General features: G+C 63.8%; 3 protein-coding genes across 3 annotated transcripts; 1 reads left to right on the top strand and 2 right to left on the bottom strand.

The window, feature by feature from the left end:
- Positions 1–274: 274 nt before the first annotated feature.
- Positions 275–5,590, top strand: LOC150042383 (mesothelin-like). The gene is given in 16 exon segments (XM_090324702.1): positions 275–741; positions 825–918; positions 1,174–1,364; positions 1,490–1,575; positions 1,766–1,952; positions 2,303–2,373; positions 2,492–2,605; positions 2,661–2,879; positions 3,043–3,296; positions 3,825–4,000; positions 4,087–4,242; positions 4,317–4,459; positions 4,543–4,670; positions 4,967–5,061; positions 5,137–5,323; positions 5,401–5,590. Coding segments are annotated over 15 exon segments (2,187 nt in total). The 5' UTR covers positions 275–741; positions 825–827; the 3' UTR covers positions 5,490–5,590.
- Positions 5,591–5,960: 370 nt separating this feature from the next.
- LOC150042382 (mesothelin-like protein) lies at positions 5,961–15,955 on the bottom strand. Its single transcript, XM_090324701.1, has 16 exons — positions 15,852–15,955; positions 15,273–15,436; positions 14,616–14,714; positions 14,049–14,169; positions 12,710–12,830; positions 10,072–10,157; positions 9,832–9,958; positions 9,562–9,752; positions 9,175–9,265; positions 8,867–9,008; positions 8,198–8,385; positions 7,951–8,106; positions 7,756–7,883; positions 7,124–7,254; positions 6,886–6,980; positions 5,961–6,704 (listed from the first exon to the last, which is right to left on the bottom strand). Exons 1-16 carry the CDS (start codon positions 15,953–15,955, stop codon positions 6,216–6,218), a joined length of 2,433 nt encoding a protein of 810 aa, XP_090180827.1. The 3' UTR covers positions 5,961–6,215.
- A 1,459-nt stretch (positions 15,956–17,414) lies between these two features.
- Rpusd1 (RNA pseudouridine synthase domain containing 1) lies at positions 17,415–19,642 on the bottom strand. Its single transcript, XM_090324574.1, has 6 exons — positions 19,586–19,642; positions 19,006–19,195; positions 18,756–18,879; positions 18,483–18,585; positions 18,257–18,358; positions 17,415–18,043 (listed from the first exon to the last, which is right to left on the bottom strand). The coding sequence occupies exons 2-6, from the start codon at positions 19,185–19,187 to the stop codon at positions 17,634–17,636; spliced, it is 921 nt and encodes a 306-aa protein (XP_090180700.1). The 5' UTR covers positions 19,188–19,195; positions 19,586–19,642; the 3' UTR covers positions 17,415–17,633.
- Between the last annotated feature and the right edge of the window lie 123 nt (positions 19,643–19,765).

Below are 19,765 nucleotides of genomic sequence, written 5' to 3'. Positions count from 1 at the left end.
GGATGGTGGAGGCTCCCTGGGGGATGGTGGAGGTCCCCTGGGGGATGGTGGAGGTCCCCTGGGGGGATGGTGGAGGTCCCCTAGGGGGGATGGTGGAGGTCCCGTGGGAGATGGTGGAGGCTCCCCTGGGGGATGGTGGAGGCTCCCCTGGGGGATGGTAGAGGTCCCCTGGGGGATGGTGAAGGCTTTCTTGGGAATAGTGGAGGCTCCCTGGGAGGCTAATGGAGACTCCCTTGTGGATGGGTGGGGGTAGGTTGGCCTCGATTGGCCCTTCCTTCCCCTATTATTATTCAGGGAGAGACCTCCCTGCCCCCTACCCACAACATGACCTCCACTCACCCACCCCAGTCCTACCCATGTCTGCATGTGCAAGTGGGGTTGGGAAAACATGCTGGCCAGGGAGGGGCTGCCTCCTCGCACTGCTCCTCACAGTCCTCGCAGAGCCCTAGGACTGCAGATAAGGCAGGGAAAGGGGAGGCTGCTCAGCACCCCCCATGCAAGTGGGGGAACTGAGGTCTACCTGGCTGGAAGCCATCCTGGGCTCTCACTGCCCTGCCCTCTAAGGAGCAGGGAGGGGCTTAGCCGCCTGGGGAGGCTCCCAGCTGGGGGCAGGGCTGGCCTGGCCCAGGACCCCACCCCCTGGGGGAGGACTGATTTCCGTGGTGTGGCCTGGCCTGGAGCAGAAGAGCATCGCAGCACCTGATTCCTGCCGTACCCAGGAAGGGGGACCGGAGCCTCCAGGCAAGAGGCCCCTCTCTGCCTGGGCAGCCACCTGGGGTGAGGGGGGAGTGGGACAGGGCCCACACAGCCCCTGTCCTCCACAGAGTATGGCCTTGTCAGCAGCCACACGCCTTCTGGGGCCCTGCAGAGCTCCTGTTCAGGGCAGCCTGCTGCTGCTTCTACTGCCCCTGGGCCTCGGTGAGTAGAGACGGCTGACCAGAGAAGCCAGGGAGGGCTGGGGCATTGTGGGGGGCTAAGCACAGCGGGGTCCTGAGGATTGGTGGTTGTCTGAGGAGTCTGGGCTCTCTGAGCCCTGGGCCTCAGTTCCCTGACTCCATACCCAGCAGGGTGTCACTCTGCTGGGCATAGGGAGGGGGAGGCTGTGTCCCCTCCCCAGGGTCAGGCGCACCCCAAAAGCTCCTTCACATCCAGCCTCCTGCCTCTGATCCACAGGCTGGACACAACCTCCGAGGGCTGCAGAGACAGGACAGGGGAGGCGTGGAAGACAGGTGAGGGCAGGAGAAGAGCTGGGGCAGGGGAGGGACCTAGAGGGTGGGGAGGGAAGCAGCTGGGCTTTCCCCTGGATGGAGGCCTCAGCGCATCCAGTGTTGAAGGCGCTCATTGGCAAAGGTGTAGCTGGGCCCTGAAAGTAGCTGGGGTCAGGCAGAAGGTAAGCCAGCTCCCAGCTGGGCCCCGAGAGCCTGAGCCCGCAGCAGAGCTGGACGGCGGCACGTCCCCCTGAGAAAGCATCAGCAAACCTTGTTCACAGGGGCCTGGGCTCCTGGACCTGGCTGGCGTGCGCGACCCTGTCAGGTATGCCCAGGGTCCCTCGGGCTTCGGGGTTCTGGGGACCCTGTGGGCTGGGCAGTCAGGTGCTGGCCACACAGGCTTCTGGGCCTTTGCCTTCCTGTGCCAGCCCTGCCGGCTCCTGTGTTCCACTGACCCCTAGGTCCTGTCTGGGCTCAGGACTGGGGGGGGAGGCCACCCCTTGCCCTCCAGCTGTTGCCTGGTCTAGGGAGGCTCACTGGATGCTGGGGTCCTGAAGGGAGGGGGTGCTGTGGCACCAGGGGACAGTGGGAAGGCCAGAACTGGGGACACACTCCAGGCCTGCCCCTAGCCTGGCCCCAGGCCTCTCTGGCTTCTCCTGCGTGGAGGCGTCCCGCCTGAGTGCCAGGCAGGTCCTGGAGCTGCTTGTGACCGCGAGGCAGAACAGTGCTCTCCGGGTGGACCAGGTAGGTGGGTCTCCCTCCTGCGGGGCGGCAGGTGTGGGGAGGCACAGCCAGGGCTGTCCACTGTGGGGCAACTGAGGTGGCCTGGCTGATCCCCCCTGAAGAGCTCGGGTCACCCTGTAAGGGTCTGTCCCTAAAGCAGTCTGCAGTGGCATGGCTCAGGGAGGGCCACGGCTTGGGGGGGCAGTACAGGTAGCCAGGCTCTGTCTGCCCGGGGCCTGCCATGCCCAGGAGGCTGGCAGTGTATTCACACCACAGGGCTTGGGACCGGGGTGTGCTTTGTGGGGTGGGAGCCCCAGAGCCCCTAGCCGTCCTTGTGGGTCATGGCCCCGAACATTCCCGTCTCTCGGCAGTTGCGCTGTCTGGCAGGCCGGCTGTCTCAGCACCTCGCCCCTCAGGACCTGGACGCTCTTCCCTTCCTCAAGTGAGCTTCATGCCAGGAGCTGGCTTGGAGCCCAGGGGCTGGTTGGCTCAGCCAGGGTGGGGCTGGGGAGGGGAGTGGGCCATGGGCGCAGACTTCCCCTGCAGCTCTTTCTCCACAGCCCTGCCACGTTCCCAGGGCCTCGGCCCTGTGCTAGCTTCTTGTCCTGGGGCTCCAAGGCCAGCATCCCACCTGGGGCTCCCGAGCGCCAGCCAGCCTGCTGCTTGCAGCTCTGGCCTGTCTGGTACAGAATGGCAGGGGAGAGAGGGAAGCTGGGCTGTCTCAGGAAGGTGCTGAGGTCAAATGTGTGTTCAGGGCGTGCGGGGCTCTCAGCTGAGCAAGGCGGATGTGCGGGCCCTGGGAAGCCTGGCTTGTGACCTGCCCGGGCACTTTGTGGCCAACGCAGCCACCGTCCTTCTCCCCCAGCTGGCCGGCTGCCCAGGCCCCCTGGACCAGGACCAGAAGGAGGCGGCCAGGACAGCTCTGAGGGGTGCAGGGTCCCCCTATGGGTGGGTGAGGGGTGTCTAGGCCTCTGGGGCATGCCGGGCCACTGTGCCCTAGGACAGCCATGCGTGGGCCCCTTCACAGCCGGGGCAGTGTGTGACCCTCTGACCCTGGCTGTCTCCTGCTCTGCATTCGGGGTCCTTGATCCAGCTTCCTCTGTCCAAAAAGCCCCCCATCCAGGTGGTCCGTCTCCACCCTGGAGGCTCTGTGGGGCCTGCTGGCCAAGCTGGACCCACCCATCGTTCGCAGCATACCCCAGGTGAGGCCTTCCTCTGCTCTGGCTGGGGCCCTCGGCTCATAGCCGCCAGGCTCACATGTCTGCCCTGCTCTGTCCTCTTGGCTACAGCGCAGCTCCAGGCACCCGTCATGGCGGAGGTTGGAGCCGGATGCCCGGCTCCCAAGGTTCCGGCGAGACACAGAGAGTGAGTTCTGTTCTCTGCGCCCTGGGCCTCGGTCGCTGGAGCTGGGCAGGGGGCAGGGGCCAGGTATGGAGGGGTAGGGCACTGGAGCAGGGACAGGACATGCAGGGCAGGGAGGGCAGGACGTGGAGGACAGGACATGAGGACGTGGAGGACAGGACGTGGAGGACAGGACGTGGAGGACATGAGGACAGGACGTGAGGACAGGACGTGAGGACAGGACGTGAGGTCAGGACGTGGAGGACAGGACGTGAGGACAGGACGTGAGGACAGGACGTGGAGGACAGGACGTGGAGGACAGGACGTGAGGTCAGGACGTGGAGGACAGGACGTGGAGGACAGGACGTGAGGACAGGACGTGGAGGAACACTAGCACTTGGACGGGTGGGACCTTCCCCGCTTTCTCAGCTGACCAGGTCATCTCCTCACCGACTGGGTGGATTTACCCCGTTTTGGCCATCAGGCCAGCCTGAGGCCTGATGGTGGTGGGGGTGGGGAGGAGAAACTGAGTCAGTGGGCTGGTCCTTGCAGAGGCCTGTCCCCCGGGGCAGGAGCCCGAAGTTGTGGACGAGAACCTCTTCTGGTACGAGGACCGGGAGCTGGAGGCCTGCGTGGAGGGCGCCATGCTGGCTGAGCAGATGGACAACGTGAACAGGGTTCCCTTCACCTACCAGCAGCTCAGCATTTTTAAGCGCAAATTGGACCAGGTAGCTCGCCACGGGCTCCCCCTGCCAGGACCGGGACCCCCAGCTCCCCGGCGTGGCTCCGGCCCTCAGGGCCCCTTCCTTTCCAGACCTTTCCACAAGGGTACCCGGAGTCCCTGGTCCAGAAGCTGGGCCCCTTCTTCCGCTATGTCCTCCCAGAGGACATCAACAAGTGGAACGTGACCTCGCTGGGCACGGTGAAGGACCTGCTCCAGGCCAGCCGCGGGCACAGCACCGATGCACAGGTGAGGCCCGCAGGAGAGGAGGGGTGCCGGCCGCCAGCTCCGGGGGTCGCTCCACCTGCCCTCCTCCTCCACAGGTGATGGCCCTGCTTACCAGATACCTGCTGAGGAGGGGCGACTTGGACAAGGACACGCTGGACTTCCTGGCTGGTGTCCCCCCCACCTACCTGTGTGTCCTCAGCTCCAGGCAGCTGGAGTCCCTGCCCCTCAGCATCCTGTGGTGGGCACCCACCCCTCAGTGTCCCCATCCTGTGGCGGTCCCCGCCCTACTCATTGCTTAGCTCCACTCTGATTGTCCCCTAGGACAGTCACGCCCAAGGATCTGGACTCCTGTAGCCCTCGGCAGCTCGGCCTTCTCTATCCCAAAGCCCACCTGGCCTTCCAGAATGTGAGCGGGCAGGAGTACCTCGGGAAGATCAAGCCCTTCCTAGGTGAGCCAGGGCCCGCAGGCAGGGCCACCGCTGGCATGGCTCCTGGGGCCGGGACCCAGCCTCACCCGGCTGCCTGCCTGCTGCACCCTCCGCTCCTGACCCTGGCAAGCTGCTGCCTGCGGTCCCCAGCCCCCAGGCTGAGGTGGGGGTTTGGGCTGGGAGTGGTAGAGCGCTGGCCTTGAGAAAGGTCAGGAGCGGCGCCTAGGCCCTGAGTTCAGGCCTCTGGACTGCATGTGCTCCACGCGGGGCCTAGGAGTTGTAAGGCCCTAGCCTGGCCCCGCTCCCTCCCTGTGCAGGTGGGGCCTCCACAGAGGACCTGCAGGCCCTGGGCCACCAGAACGTCAGCATGGACTTGGCCACGTTCAAGCAGCTGCGGGTGGAGTCCGTGGTGGTAGGTGGGGAAGGGGCAGGGAGGAAGGAGCCTGAGGATACCCGCAGCCGCTGATGGCTGCCTGACTCTGGGCAGCCGCTGACGGTGGCTGAAGTGCAGAGACTTCTGGGGCTGAACGTGGCAGACCTGAAGGGGGAGGAGAGCAGCCGCCCCGTGCGGGACTGGATCTTCCACCAACGCCAAGAAGACCTGGACCAGCTGGGGCTGGGGCTCCAGGGCGGCGTCCCCAATGGCTACCTGATCCTGGACCTGGGCTTCCGAGGTGGGCGGGGGCGGCAGCCTGGGCCGGGGTTGGGTGCCTGGAGGCCGGCAGGTCTGAGCTACCTCCTCCATGTGCAGAGGCCTTCACCGGGGGAGCTCCACGCCCCAGACCTGGGCTCGGGCTGGCCTGGATCTCCACGCCGCTCTTGGTCTTCATGCTGAGCTGAGACCTTTGCTTCCGCCTGCCCTGCCCTGGCCCCCCACGGCGCCCTGCCTGGACCAGAGGTGGCCCAGCCCCAAGGGCATCCGAACTCAATAAACAGCAGTGTGTCGTGTGTCGTCACGGTGCCCAGGAGTCCTGTGGTGTTGTCAGGCCAGTGGAGGGGGCCTGAGCTCAGGCCTTCCTGTGACCCCATGGGCGCAGCCTCCTGAGTTCCTGTGGCCAGGGAATGGGGGGGCAGGGCCTTGAGGCACATGGAGACCATCTAAGGCCTTCCTGGCGTGAAGGCTGCCATTCCTGAGCTTCCAGTTTTGGGTGTTGGAGACGGGGGAGGTCTCTGTGCCACTCCTAGGCCCCAGCAAAGACACAGGTGGCAGAGTAGCCCCGCACTTTATTCAGACCTTCCCAACAAGGCCGTGACAGCCAAGTGCTGTGTGGACCCCCTGTTGCAGCAGCCAAAGGGCCCTTCTGTCCCCTACCAGCCTGGGCGTGTAGCTGGGCGGGCTCACACTCCTCACAGACCCAGGCCCCGGAGCTTGGGTGTGCAGGGACCTCCTTACACGGCTCTGAGGATGAGGGACACAGAGAGTCTCGTGGCCTGGGCTCACGCTCGGCCTGGGCTCACGCTCAGCCTCGGCTCACGCTCGGCCTCGGCAGGTACCCAGCTCTGGCCGGCAGCTTTGTTTCTCTTGCTTGTGATGTTTGTGAGCCTGGCCATGGCAGGGGCCAGAGCTCAGCGCTCAGAGGCCCCCAACACAGCAGCAGCCACAGGAGGCCGGAGGGCAGGGCCACCACGGGCAGCAGGTACCTCTGGTGGACGGGCCGGCCGCCTGTGGGCAGAGCATCGGAGGGCACCCATCAGACTGGGCACGTGCAGCTCCGTGGGGGGAAAGGAGAGGGCGGGAGAAAGGGTAGCTAGGAGTGCAGAGCCCGCCGGGCGGAGCAGGGGTGGGCAGGCCAAACCTGAGGCTGGGGCTCCCGCACTGCTTCCTGGCAGGCCCCGGGAGTGGGCCAGGTGGAGTGTCGGGTGCGTGGTCCCCGAGGGCTCGCCGGTCACCAGGGCGGCGGGGAGGCTGCTGAGGTTGGTGTCCAGGCCCAGAGCCCTCAGGGCTGACCCGCTGAGGCTGCGCAGCCAGGAGCTGATGGTCGGGTGGCTGCGGGCTTTCTGCAGGTCCCCCACGTTCTGGCCCAGCAGTGTGGTCACGTTGCCCACGCTCAGGCTCTGGGAGGAAGCAGGAGTGGGGTGTGGAGGGGGGCTGAGGGAGGGCCGGCCACCCACGGACTGCCTTCGGGGGCCCAGGGGACACCGGCATAGTGCAGGACCCCCCGGCACAGCCAGCCTGGAGGAGTGGCGTGGCCGTGGCGCCCCTGCCCCTGCCACTGAGGCCACCACAGGGCCTCACCTGGAGCACGCTGGGGTTGAGGTTGGTGAAGGTGTCGATGTCCATGGAGACGTTGGCCTGGGCCAGCTGCCGGAGCTCATCCGCAGAGGCGCCGCCTGGGGGTCGGGTGGGGTGAGGGTGGGCAGGGCGGGGTCTGGGGAGGGGGGGAGGGCGGGCAGGGCGGGGTCTGGGGAGGGGGTGAGGGCGGGCAGGGCACGGTGGGGGGGTGAGGGCGGGCAGGGCGGGGTGTTGCTCTCACCCAGGTAGGGGCGGATGTAGGGGTAGTATTCGTCCGTGCTGCGGGTGCTACTGAAGGCCTCCCGGGCCTTGGTGAAGAGCACGTTTTTCCGGCTCTGAGGGCAGGAGGAGATGTCCAGGGCCCCGGCCAGCCTTGGTGGGGTGGGGGTCGGTCAGGCTGGGAGTTGCTTGGCCGTGGACCCCTCCCCAACCCTCTTGCCCTCTGTACCAGGGTTCAGTGGTCTCTCCCCAAAGACACGTGGCCCCCTAGAACCTCAGAGTGAGACTTCCTTGGAAACGGGGTGTAAAAGAATTTAGGCTAGATCTGGTGGCTCTAAAGCCGATCCCTGGTGTCCACAGAGGACGGGAGTCTGGACGTAGGCACTCGGGTGGGGACATGCAGGGCTGGACAAGGAATGGTGCTTTGGCAGCTAGGGCAGGTGGCAGGGCACAGCAGGCCTGCAACAGGCACAGGGGCGGCCTGTCCCGGTGCTCTTGGCTCCGCACTTCTGGCTTCCAGAAGTTCTGGAGAACAAAGGTCACCCGATTCGGGACGCTTTGTGATGGTGGCCGGGGGCATCCGTGCAGCTCTTTGCTTGCCTGGCCCACACAGGATTTGCTGCCAATGGCGGTTTCCTCACGGGGCAGGCTCACCTGAACTCCGAGGGCCGGATAGCCTGGATTTGCTGAGGACTCATCCAGCACAGGCGGGAGCCCCCCATGGCAATCAGCAGGGCACCAGTGACTGTGCCATTGTGGTCCAGGAATTTCTGTAGGACTGCCTGGAGGGGTGGGGCAGGGGTCAGCGGCTGTCCCCTGCGGCTGCCACCCCCCCACAGCTGCCCTCACCTCTGTCTGGTTCTCCAGAGCCACGTCGGAGGCCAGCAGAGCCATGACTGTGTCTGTGGACGTGATGTTCCACCGGCTTATCTCGGCACGGGAGTAGAGGTAGACCAGGGAGGTGATGAGACGAAGCTGGTTCTCAGGAATGCCGCCGGGGTAGATCTGGGGGGGGGGGGGAAGCGGCTGAGGGCCAGCCCTGTGTTCCCCTGTCCCTCCACGCCCCCCATGCTGCACAGCCCTGCCGGCCCCGCACCTGGGTCAGCTTGGCCTTGACGACGCGCTGGCACTCGGCGGGCAGAGGGTGCTGCAGCAGCGGGTCCAGGTTGGCCCTGAGCACGGGGTGGCCCAGGCAGGCCTCCAGCTGCACGCAGTCATAACGCACCAGGAAGAGGTCGTCCTGCAGTGTGGCTGCCGTGATGTTGCCCCGGACACAGGCTCTCCCTGTAGGGTGTGCTGATGACCAGGCTAGCGGGCCCAGAGCCCCGCTGACCATGTGTGGGGGAGGGGAAGGCCTGGGCCCTGAGCCAGGCCCCTAGCCTGGTATCTTCCGGTTATTTCTAGGACAGAGTCCTGCTCCCCACCCTGGTGCCCTCTGCCTGCTGTTGGCTTCCTGTAGCTACTGGGGCTGTAGGTGAGTGCAACCCCCGCCCCCCTGCTTCCCTCCAGACATGGTCTCAGGAGCTCCACTTCCCGGGCCGGCCCTCCACTGAGATCCTCTTGCCTAACTGCAGGTTGAGGAGAAAGTCTTGCCTACTTTCCTGCCCAGGCTGGCCGGGAGTTGTGAGCCGCCCAGCCAGGGCACCTTTGTCCACCGTCATCTCCCGACCCACGCCTCCCACGCTTACTCTTTAACCAAGAACGTGGCCCGGACCCAGGCGGTGAGCGAGCCCAGGCCAGGCAAGGCCGCGATGGCCCCACTGACCTGTGCCCCGCCTGGGCCTTGAGGACCCGGAGGGAGACTTGGACTCCAGCAGGCTGGTGACAAGGCGCCTGGCATCACTCTGTCGGAGCGTCCCTGCCCGGCAGGCCGCCACCACACTCCGGAAGAAGTCCAGGGCCACGGCCTGGCAGGGTGGACACAGCCACTCTAGGTGCCGGGAAGGGCGGCCTGGCCGCGCTCCTCCTGCCCCCCGAGAGCCTCCCACACTGGGACAGGAGGGCCTGGGGCTCAGCACGGAGGTGGACAGACGGCTGAGGGCCGTGGCCAGTCCCACCCGGGCATTGTCCTACCTCCTGCACCTGCTGCCACAGGTGGGGGCTGATATAGGCAGCCAGGGGTCCCAGGGCCTGCAGCCCCTCCAGGTTCCAGGAGCCAGGGGGCCTGACAGGAAGGGGACAGCACATCGACGCTCATGTGCCAGCTGCCTCTCCCTGAGCGGGGGTGGGGGTGGGAGCCCTCAGGAGGGTCTCCCCTCAATGCCCACCCACAGTGCACCTGTGTGCACAAACAGACACCAATGGGAGAGACAGGGCCTCCAACCATGTGCCCGGGAGTCTGGAAGGCCAGAGCAGGGCTGAGGACTGTGGGCCTCCGAGTCCAGGGCACAGCTGCCTCATCTCAGGAGGGGCCGCCCCCGGCCCTGCATCCTGTGCCTGCTCTCTGTGACCTTCACCTACCCGAGCAGGGTCCTCCCGCTGGCCAGCAGAGTGTTGAGGGCAGCCCTCTGGGCGGGGGTCAGCCGAGGGCAGCTCAGCAGGTTGTGCAGCACACTCGGGTCTGAGGTCAGGATTCTGGCTGCGTCCATGTCACATACCAGGGCCCCAAGGAGCCCCAGGTCTGCAGCACTGAGCCGGGGGTGGGGCTGGCCCTGCAGGGACGGGGGTCAGTGAGGAGCGGGGGCCCCACCCTGCTGCCCTCACCCCCTTCCTTCCCGTAGAGGCACCTACCAGGCAGGTCCATGCTGTGTGCTGCAGGGCAGCCCTCTGGTCAGGCAGGTTGGCCAGCAGCTCTGTGTCCCCCTGGGTGGCACGGCGGGTGAAGGCCCGGCAGTTGGCTGCTCTCACCTGGCTCAGGCTGCAGGCAGGTGGTAGAACGTCAGGGAGAAGAGGCCTATGGTGGGGCCTGCAGGGTGGCCTGGGGCCCAGGGCTGCTGGGCATGCCAACGGGAGAGGGGGCCAGGCACTCACTTGTAGAAGAGCAGGAGGTCAGGTGGGTGGAGGGCAAAGTCCTCCTGGAGGCCGAGCCGTGCAGCGAGGTTGGCCAGGCAGCTGAGCTGGGCAGGGTGGGCAGCAGGTCACTCCATCCAGTCTGGACTGGCCCTGGGGTACTACCCAGCCCCTCTCCCCTCGGCAGAGTGCGCATGTTAGCAAACAATGGGAGTCAGGTATGAAAAAGCTGCAGCACGGGGGAAACACGGGCCGGGCGGAGGCGGCAATCACCGGGCAAAAATATAAACGCGCTAACTTTGCTGCTGGAAGGCAGAGACTTTTACATTTCAGCTGGATTAGCAGCTCGGATCTGTGGCAAGTAGAGCACAGACCTCAAAGAAGAGAGGGCAGAGCTGGGTGTCAGAGGCTTATACCTGCAATCCTAGCTACTCAGGAGGCTGAGATCTGAGGATCTCAGTTTTGAAGCCAACCCAGGCAGATAAATCCAAGAGACTCTCATCTCCAATTAGCCATCAAAAAGCCAGAAGTGGAGGTGTGGCTCAAATGGCAGAGCACCAGGCTTGAGCATAAAAGCTAAGCAAGGGTACTGGTGCACATATGCAGGTGTGCACACACATACTCACACAAGACAGCGTCAGATATTAAAGACAACTCAGCAGCCTCGGCGAGTGGACGCCCACTGGCATTCCTCTGGCAGGTGCTGGCGATGCTGGGAATTCGTTTACCTCACGTGAGCTCCCAGGCTTGCTTTCTCTCAGCTGTTACACGTGTGTGCAAAGCCACAGTCCTTCACCGCCCGCTTTGTGGACTCGTGCGTTTCTGACACTAGTGTCTTCTCTGTGGACTCCCCCTCCGTGGCCTGGCCAGGAGCTCACTGATCTTTCAATGTCTTGTAGATTGCTTGTCCTTTCCAGCCTCACCGGTCTTTTCTGCCACTCCCTCTGATCTTTCTCTCTCCTAATACACATGTTCAGGGTTACCACTCAAACTACTGAAAAACCAAGCAGCTGGTCCGCTAGCTAGGAGGTGGTGATCAGAGGACTGAGTTTCCTTCTTTTTTTTTTTTTTTTTTTTTTCTAGTCAGGGGATTGAACCCAGGGCCCGGACACTGTCCTTGGACACTTTTTGCTCAGGGCTAGTACCTCTGCCACTTGAGCCACAGTGTCACTTCTGGCTTTTTCTGTGTACGTGGTTCCAGGAAATGGAACCCAGGGCTTCATGTATGCTAGGCGAGCACTCTACCACTAAGCCATGCTCCTGGCCCAGGAGGACTGACCTTCTAAGCCAACCAGGTCCCTTTTCCCTCCTCCCCCCAAAAGAAATACCCCATCTCAATAAGTAAATCCAGTGTGGTGAGGTGCGCCTGTGATCACGGCTATACAGCCTGCCATGGTGGGAGATTGTGGGCCAAGAGGTCCAGGGCACCGAGCAAGTGGTAGAAGGCCCGCCTACCACCCGCAAAACCCTGAGTTCAAATTCCAGTACGGAAAAAAACACTAATGCTCATTTTTGTGTGTGTATATGTGGGTCATGGGGCTTGAACTCTGGGCCTGGGTGCTGTCCCTGAGCTCTTCAGCTCAAGCCTGGAGCCACAGCGCCACGTCCAGTTTTCTGGTGATTAATTGGAAATAAGAGTCTCACATTCTTTAGTGTCCGGGCTGGCTTTGAACTGGGATCCTCAGATCTCAGCCTCCTGAGTAGCTAGGGTTACAGGCCTGAGCCACGGCACCTGGCTCAAGGGTTTGTTTGTTTGTTTGTTTGTTTTTGGTGGGGGTTTTCTATCTCTCATTGATTTCAAGTTAGATTACAGGATGGTCTGAAAGCAGACATGGTTTGATTTTTATTTGGATCTCTTGGCAGTGGGGTTTGAACTCAGGCCCTCGCACTTACTGGGAAGGTAACTGCTCTATTATTTAGCCAGGCCTCCTGCTCTTCAGTGCACTGGTTGTTTTTTTTTATTTTGACTTATTTACCGTGGAGGCTGGAGTGGGGGCTGGTGTGGGAAGACAGAGAAAGTCTCCGGCTCACCAGGGACATAGGAGCACAAGCTGGGGACTCCAGAGCACCCCAGAGTGGGCCCAGACTTTGGGAGCCACGCAAGGGGCTGCGTTCTGTGTAGTTTTGTTTGTTTTTGACAGTCCTGGGGTTTGAACTTAGCCTCGTGATGGCTGGATAGGGGATCAGCCATTTGATCCACACCCCCAGCCCATTTGGTTTTCCATATTTTTCGGGTGAGAGTTTGCACGGAAAATGAGTGGCTCGTGGGCCTCGTACTTACTCATCCTGTGTCGCTTGGGTGACAGGCGTGGGCAGCCACAGCCCATCCTGGATGGGCCCAGGCCAAGTCCAGTCTGCCCAGCCCAAGCTGACCAGCTTGGCTCCACGTGGACCCTGGTCCCAGGTGACGGTCCCTCACCAGTTGATTACCTCTGCCTGCAGTGACCGCCACTCCTAGGGAAGGGCACCTGCCAGCCCTGGGCATCGAGACATTCGTCTGCATGCCAAGTCCCCCCGGCCCCGTCCTGCCATGGTCCTGCCCAGGTTCTGCCCGATCCTCTGCTGGGGCCTTGGGCACTGGTGTAGGCTGCCTCCATCTGCCAGCATCCAGGGACCTTGCCTCCCCCTCATGCCCTCACTCCCCCTCCACAGAACTTACCTGCCAGGCTTTGAGGGGTACGCGCTTGGAGGCCAGACTCCTGATGAGAGCAGAGAGCTGCTCCCGGGGCAGCTGGCTGGCTGGCTGGCACCAGAAGCCTTGCAGGAGAGCCGAGTTGGCCCTGGACAGAGAGGGGAGGCACTGAGGACACGGAAGAAGCGGGAGCGGCAGCTGTGCGGAAGGCCAGGGCTACTGCATGCGGAATTCAGGTCAGACTCAATTGCTTGTCACTGAGGGAGTGAGAGGCAGGAATTGCCTTTTCTTTTTAAAATGTTATTGTTGGGGTTACAGTTACATTGGTCAGGTAGTGGATACATTACTTCTCTCACATTGACACCTCAGGAAATGCCTTTTTATAGGTAAGAATCTTGCATCTACCCACCCACCCACCCATCATCCACCCATACATCCATCCATACATACATCCTTTCATCCATGCATCCATGCATCCATGCATGCACCTACATCCACCCATCCATGCATCCACCAATCCATCTATCCACCCATCCATGCATCCATGCATCTGTACATGCATCCTCGCATCCATTCATCCATCTATCTCTCCATCTATCCACCCACCCAACCCCCACCCACCCATCCACCCACCCATCCATCCATCCATCCATCCATCCATGCATCCATTTCCTCCCTCCAAGGGCCCCCTGCTGGGGTAGACTCTTGGTTGTGTGGGGTTTAAGCATGACCACAGCACAGGCCATCTCCCAGAGCCTTCCTTCGGTATGATTCCAGTGAAATGTGTACATAGCAATGTGTGTGTGTGTGTGTGTGTGTGTGTGTGTGTGTGTGTGTGTGTGTGTGTGTTCTGTCGGGGGTGACATTAGCCTGGGCTTGGCGGGTCCTACCTGGGCCCTGGTCCTTCAGGACTCACCACTTTATGAAATGACCAGCTCATAGTGAGGACTAGTTCTAGGGAGGAGGAGAAGGACGGTTGAGCCCCGGTGGGAGACGCCTGGAGGCCAGGGAATGACCGAGTGGACGGGAGCTGAGAAACCTGGGAAGAGGTGAGGAGCTCGAGATCCACAGGGGGTGACCAGTCATGGGCTTGAAGCCCCCAGGAGGAGACTTGGGGAAGCTTTTGCCAAGGTCCTGGGCCTTAGCTGGTCTCGAGCATGCACGGCTGCACCCTCAACAATGGCCAGGGACCTTTGGAAACTTGACCTGGGAAGGGTGGCCGGAGATCAGAGCCTCGGACCGTGGACGTGGTCCCTCGCCAGAGGAAATCTCTGCAGACGCCCTCCCCAGAACGCCCTCTCGGCTCCCCCTTGTTCCTGCACAAACCAGCCACACAAAACTCGTGCTTCGATTTGCGGGGACTCACCTGGCCCATGGGTTAGCTCCCGGGACACCCAGCCCTCCCTGAGGGGAGCCATCGGCCTGGGGGCTGGAGCAGTGGGCAGTGAGGGACAAGAGGAGGGCCAAGCCTGGGCTGCCCAGAGCACCTGGAAGAGAGTGGAGCACGGGTGTCCCCGGGCGGGCCTCCCTCCGTGGGGGAACGGGAGGTGGTCTGGGAGGGTCACGTGAGCGCCCACACGGCATGTATACGCGGGTCATCCAGGCGTCTTCCCAGTGTGGGCCCTGAGCCCCTAGAGCAGAGGGGCGGGAGGTCTGCACGCTGCTGCCTCTGCCGTGGGTGTGGCAGGGTCCTCGCAGCAGTCCTGGGGGAGGCCGGTGCTGGGCAGACCCCTTAGCAAAGCCTCCTCTCCAGTAGTGCAAGGATATGCCAGGAGATGCCCAGTGGGCAATGGGGGAGGGGGTGGGGAGGAGGGGGCGCTGACTTTGAGCTCGTGAGGACAGGAAGCTGGAGCACTAAGCACCCGCCTCTGTCACAGTGGGCAGGGCAGCCCGCAGCAGAGCCCCAGAGGGCCCGGGGGACCCCTGCCCTTACCTGCTCTGGGAGCTGTGGAGGGGTGGTGACAGGCACTGCCCATTGTGGCCGAGGCGTCCGGGGCAGCCGGGCACGGGTGGCTAGTAGGTGCAGGACCAGCTGGAGAGAACAGTAGCGAGGTGACGCAGGTCGGCCTTGGGGCACAGGGCTGGCAGGATGCCTGACCTGCCTGGGGGGAAACCGCCCCCACCCCCACCCCACACACGTCAGGGAGAAGGAAAGCAGAGCTGTTGAACCCAGCCTTCCTTATCACCCGCGGGGCCCCAGGGATGCACAGCTGCACAAGTCACAAACAGGGAGTCCCACAGGGGGTGGGGAGAGGCCCCCACAGCCACGCCATGCCATGCTAGGGCCTTGGGTCTGCCTGGTTCTCTCCAGACCTCTGGGCACCAGATCTGCCGTGAAGACCCAGTTCTGGGGACAGAAAGGGGTCTGGGCCATGCTGCTGTACAGCAGAGCCCTGCACGCACTGTCTGATGGTCCCCAGGCCCCTGTGGCCTCCGGGGGCCTGTGGAGTCTGGGTGAAAGAAAGACAGATTTACTATCCAGTACAGAGTCCAAAACAGAGGTTTGGCCCAGGCTTCCCAAGGAGCAGACATGCAGCCTGGAGCCCCTAGTTCAGCAGCAAGCCCCGCCCAGGACTGGCCGGCCCCTCACCTGAGCAGGAGCAAAGCGGTCTGTGGTAGAGAAGGTGCTCAGGCCTCATCAACAGATGAGGCCCCTTCTGGCCAAACGCTCGCTGGACGCAGGCAGCTGTGCACCAGGCGCTCCAGACACTGGTGATTTCAGCCTCTGGGCACTCATCAGTTCCGAAAGCCGAGCTGGGGGTGTAGGGTGAGGGTACGGGGACACTGGGGTCTGCTAACCTACATGTCTGGCTTGGGGGACAACACTCTATTGCTCTGCCAAGCAGCCTGCCCCTGCCCTGCTGCCTGCCAGCGGACCAGAGGGGAGGGGCCTGGGCCATGCCAAGTGACGTTTCTGTCACCCCAGGGAGCCTCAAGCACAGCAAGCACCTGGTCCCCCATCCTGGGGGAGCACAAAGCTGAACTCAGAGTTGGCTGGCATCTAGCCCCAGCCTGCCCGTGCCCCTGGAGGGTGGGGGAGGCCTGTGTTCACCGTATGTGTTGTGTCTGTGCGTAAGAGTGTGCACTCAGTCCTGTCCTCTTGTGTCTGTCTGCTTGGTCCATGTGACCCAGACCTTGTGTGTCACGTGCCTGCCTGGGTGTCCCTCACGTGTCCTCCATGAGCATCAGTGGTGTGGCCAAGGGGCAGAGCTGGCATCGTGGCCACTCCCAGAGACTGACGCTGCTGAAGGCTGCTGCCCTAGGGGCCAGCATGGCGTCTCCTCAGGCCAGCATTGGCGTGTGTGTGTGTGTGTGTGTGTGTGTGTGTGTGTGTGTGTGTGTGTGTAACCAAGCAGGAGGGTTTACTGGCCAGCAGGGGGAAGGAGGCCTGGCCAGCCTCTAGGGAAACCCTGGGTCCCACAGGCAGTTGTGGCGTGGAGGGCGCCTTAGGGGTGGGTAAGGGAGGCCTGGCAGCGGTCAGCAGTGCCCCCATGTGGCCATGGCAGGCATGACAACCGTGAGGAGGCGGGCAGAGCCATGGGAGCTAGGGAGGTCTGGCAAGGTGGGCTCTGCTGTTGAGCTTCCAGGAGCATCTCTCCAGAGAGCTGCTGTGGGCCAGGATTGGGGGCACCCACAGGGAGGAGGCCTGCGAGCCCTCTGGGTGGCAGCTGAAGACCCGGGAATGAACCCTGCAGCTCCGGTGAGAAGGGGGAATGAAGCAGCCATCTCTGGTGAGAAGGTGCAGAGGCGAGGCAGGCAGAGCTCTTCCCTCTTCCCGTCCAGGCAGGTGAGGAAATAGGAAGAGGAAACTGCTGAGATTGGCTTAGAACCCGTGGCTCTCACCCCCCATGGGGGTGACAGCTTCAACCTACGGTGGGACCATCTCAGGAACGTGTCTGTAGAGTGAGTGGACTGGGCAGGGGCCAGACCCAGCAGGGTCGCTCTTCCTAAGCATTCTGGGACACTGTGGGCCAGGCCTCCCGTGGATCCAGGAACAGAAGCCCTGCCAGGACCCTGGTTTCAGCTGGCTGGGCACTGGTGCTCCTGACTAAGAGGACCAGGGGTCCTCTGAATACCCTAGAGCCCAGCTCCTGCCTCCTGCACCCAGGACCAGGACTGCAGCTGCTCGCTGCTGTGGAGAGGAGGCAGGCGCACAGCCAGGACCCCGTGTCTGTTGGAGGACCTGCTAGGAAGTCTCAGGGAAGTCCTGGTTTCAGGAAGCAGGGCCAGCAAGCGTCTGGAACATGCCACCCCTAAATCAGGTGCACCCACGAGTGCTCTCTGGGTTGGCCACAAAGCATTTATTTGTGATTCTGGACTCCGGCTGTGCCACCGTGGTGTGGCTGTGTTGTGGGGATGGAGATGAAGCCCAGGGGCTCCCGGGCTGGTCCCTGAAGGCAGAGATGGATATGGCTGTGTGGGAGTCAGGCAGGGGATGCCGAGGCCAGGCGCCCATACCACAGAAGCAGCAGCACATGAGGCTTGGAGGGGTGTCCCCACCCCTCCATCCCTGGGCCAAGAGGGGGACACGGGCCGCAGAGGGTGAGGCCCAGAAGAGTCCTGCAAAGGTGAAGGCACAGGGCAAGCAGGGGACAGCCAGAGGGAGAATTAGCGGATCCGAGCGGAGCAAAGCACTTCAGAATGCAAGAGCCGGCGGGGCGAGGCCGGGGAGGAGGCCAGGGTGGCTCTTCCAAGTCTCTGTGGGGGCTCAGGAGGAGCCCCATGTGGCTGCCCAGGGCCTGGCTCCCCAGCTCCCGGCAGTGTAGAGGAAGGAGGCTGTGCGGCGACATTCCTGTCCCAGGAGGAAAACGTGCAGCTTCCGCTGGGGGCATGTTTCTGAGACAGCCCCCGCTGGGCCTGGGCCTCAGAGCTGGGGAGCCATCCTGCAGCACTCACGGCTGTCCGGTGCTGGCTACCGAGTCCGGCAGTCCCACTCGCAGCCCGACAGCTCTCAGTTGTCTGGCTCCATTGTCCACTCTGAAAGCCACTGCAGGCAGGAGGCTCGCTGGGCCTGGGTCTCAGGAGGGGGGCGGCCGGGCTCAGGCAGGGGTGTGGAGGGGCTGTGGGCCCCAGGCTCTCCGTCCATGGGGCTGGGGTCGGGGGCAGCCCGTAGGGCCTGCACAAGCTGGTCGAGGGGCTGCACCAGGGTGTGGGGGCTCCAGCAGGCATCGAGGACGGGCAGGAAGGGGTCCGGGGTGCAGGCCTCCACGCACTCGTCCTGGGTGGGGATACGCAGGTAGAAGGCATGCAGCATCATGCGGAAAGGCTGGTCCTCCCGGCCGGCCGCCTGCCCGTACGTGAGGTCGCCCACGATGGGGTGGCCCAGGGCGCTGCAGTGCACGCGGAGCTGGTGAGTCCGTCCTGCGGGGCGGGGGGGGGTCAGGTGTGGCCCGGGACCCCACAGCAGCCTCAGGGCCGCACCCTCCCGTCCCTCCACAGATGTCAGGACAGGCAGCTGCCGCTCCTGCGGGCAGAGCCACGCTGGAGACCCTCATGGCTCTGCTAGACGGCCAGGTGACCGCAGGCGTGCCACACTGCTCCCCGTCAGGGTCACTCCTGGGGGGCTGGACACACCTGTGAGGGGCTTCAGCAGCACCTTGGACACAGGATCCCCAGCATACAGCCCGTGTTCCAGGACCACCAGCTCAGTGAGGCTTGGCTTGGGGTTCTCACAACCTGGATGGAAACAGAGGTAAGTGTGCTGGCTGGTCAGCTGGACCAGCCCTGGGACTCACACCTACCTGGGCTGGCCCTGTCTCTTCCAGAGGTGTGCTCACGGCCGAGCCCCCCGTCTCCTTACCCTGTGTACCCTCGATGCACATAGTGTGGGTCCGCCCCTCGGTGCTGTTCCTGCCGATGGCGTAGCTGACAGTCCTCTGGTTCTCCTGGACGTGACCCCGGACCTGCCGCACAGGAGCACCCCATGTAGCCAGGGGCCTGCATGCCTCCACCAGGAAGCCTGCCTATGTCCAGGTGACCATGTCGGATCGGGGGCGCAGGTGTGAGGTGGGTAAGGAGTTTTGAGCTCTACCCCCACCTCCAAGGCCAACCCCGGGGACTATGCAGGCCTCACCAGAGCCAAGTAGGCTTTGGTGACCCTCCGTTCCTTGAAGCACCGGTATGCACTGCCGGCCGCAGTCTTGTTCAGAGCCACACACAGAGCGCCACTGGTGGAGAAGTCCAGCTGGTGGCAGAACCTGGCAGGGAGAGGACCGGTGGTGCCTGACTCTGGTGCTCTGGCCAGCACTCTGGGGATAAAAGCCCGCCTCCGAGCTGCTTTCTTCGGATGAGTGCGGCCGGGGGCACCTGCCACAGCTGTGTACCTGAACCCATAGCAGGTGTTGGGGTCGGCCAGCTCGGGGAAGCGATGCTTGAGCTGCTTCTGCAGGGTCAGGGTTTCCCGCCAGGTCTTGCTGTCGATGCGCAGGTCCCAGTGCTTGTTCACCACCAGGAAGTCGCTGCTGCGGTACACAATGGACAGGTTCTCCATACTGCCGGGCTCCATGGCGGGACCTGCCACACAGGTGGAAGTGAGGCCTGGGGAGGGGCGCCCGGCTTCCCGGCGTGGCCGCACCAGCTGGGGTCCCGGTCCGTGCCTCCCACCGGGGCTGGGTCTGCATTGAGGGCTCTGCGTGCCCCAGGCCCGGGAGGAAGCCCGGCCGTCCACCCCCTCGTCAGCCGACCCCCCAGTCTGCTCCACCTCCGTCCTCGTCCTGCTGTCAACACCCCCTGCCCCCGCCCCGCCGTCCGCCCTCATCCACGTCCTGGCCCGGCTACAGAGCGGGCAGCGGGGCTGCGGACCCCCCCCACGGGTTTGGGGCGGCCTACGGGCCCTGCCTCCCCGCCCCGAACGGAGCGGCCGCTGCTGCCCGCCTCCGGCCGCCCCGTCCCGGCCCCGCGTACCACTCCCGGCCCGGCCGGCTCCCGGCGCCACTTCCAGGCCCAGTCTGCGCGCGCAGCCCCGCCTCCGCCCCGCCCACGGCCCGCCCCGCCGCGGACAGACGTCCGTGAGGGCCAATGGGGAGCGCTGTCATTCCGCGACTCCGACCTCTGGGAGGTGATTGGACGCTGCCTGGCGGCCTG

Source organism: Megascapheus bottae, chromosome 36 (genome assembly GCF_031878675.1).
Source record: "Megascapheus bottae isolate mThoBot1 chromosome 36, mThoBot2.hap1, whole genome shotgun sequence".
NCBI classification, from domain to species: domain Eukaryota; kingdom Metazoa; phylum Chordata; class Mammalia; order Rodentia; family Geomyidae; genus Megascapheus; species Megascapheus bottae.
Note: the sequence above shows the minus strand (reverse complement) of the source record. Positions and strands in the feature narration are given on the sequence as shown.

What these genes read in the sequence shown, in the direction of transcription:
- Rpusd1 (XM_090324574.1), bottom strand. Translation starts at nt 19,187, where the DNA reads ATGGAGCCCGGCAGTATGGAGAACCTGTCCATTGTGTACCGCAGCAGC. An exon ending in GTGCATCGAGGGTACACAGG is followed by an intron (nt 18,359 to 18,482) that starts GTAAGGAGACGG and finishes GTTTCCATCCAG; the next exon opens with GTTGTGAGAACCCCAAGCCA. An exon ending in GCTGCTGAAGCCCCTCACAG is followed by an intron (nt 18,044 to 18,256) that starts GTGTGTCCAGCC and finishes CCCGCCCCGCAG; the next exon opens with GACGGACTCACCAGCTCCGC.
- LOC150042382 (XM_090324701.1), bottom strand. Translation starts at nt 15,955, where the DNA reads ATGCTGGCCCCTAGGGCAGCAGCCTTCAGCAGCGTCAGTCTCTGGGAG. An exon ending in CTCCACAGCTCCCAGAGCAG is followed by an intron (nt 14,170 to 14,615) that starts GTAAGGGCAGGG and finishes ACTCTCTTCCAG; the next exon opens with GTGCTCTGGGCAGCCCAGGC. An exon ending in TCAAGGCCAAGCTGACCCAG is followed by an intron (nt 8,107 to 8,197) that starts GTGCGGGGCCGG and finishes CCCCCCCCCCAG; the next exon opens with ATCTACCCCGGCGGCATTCC.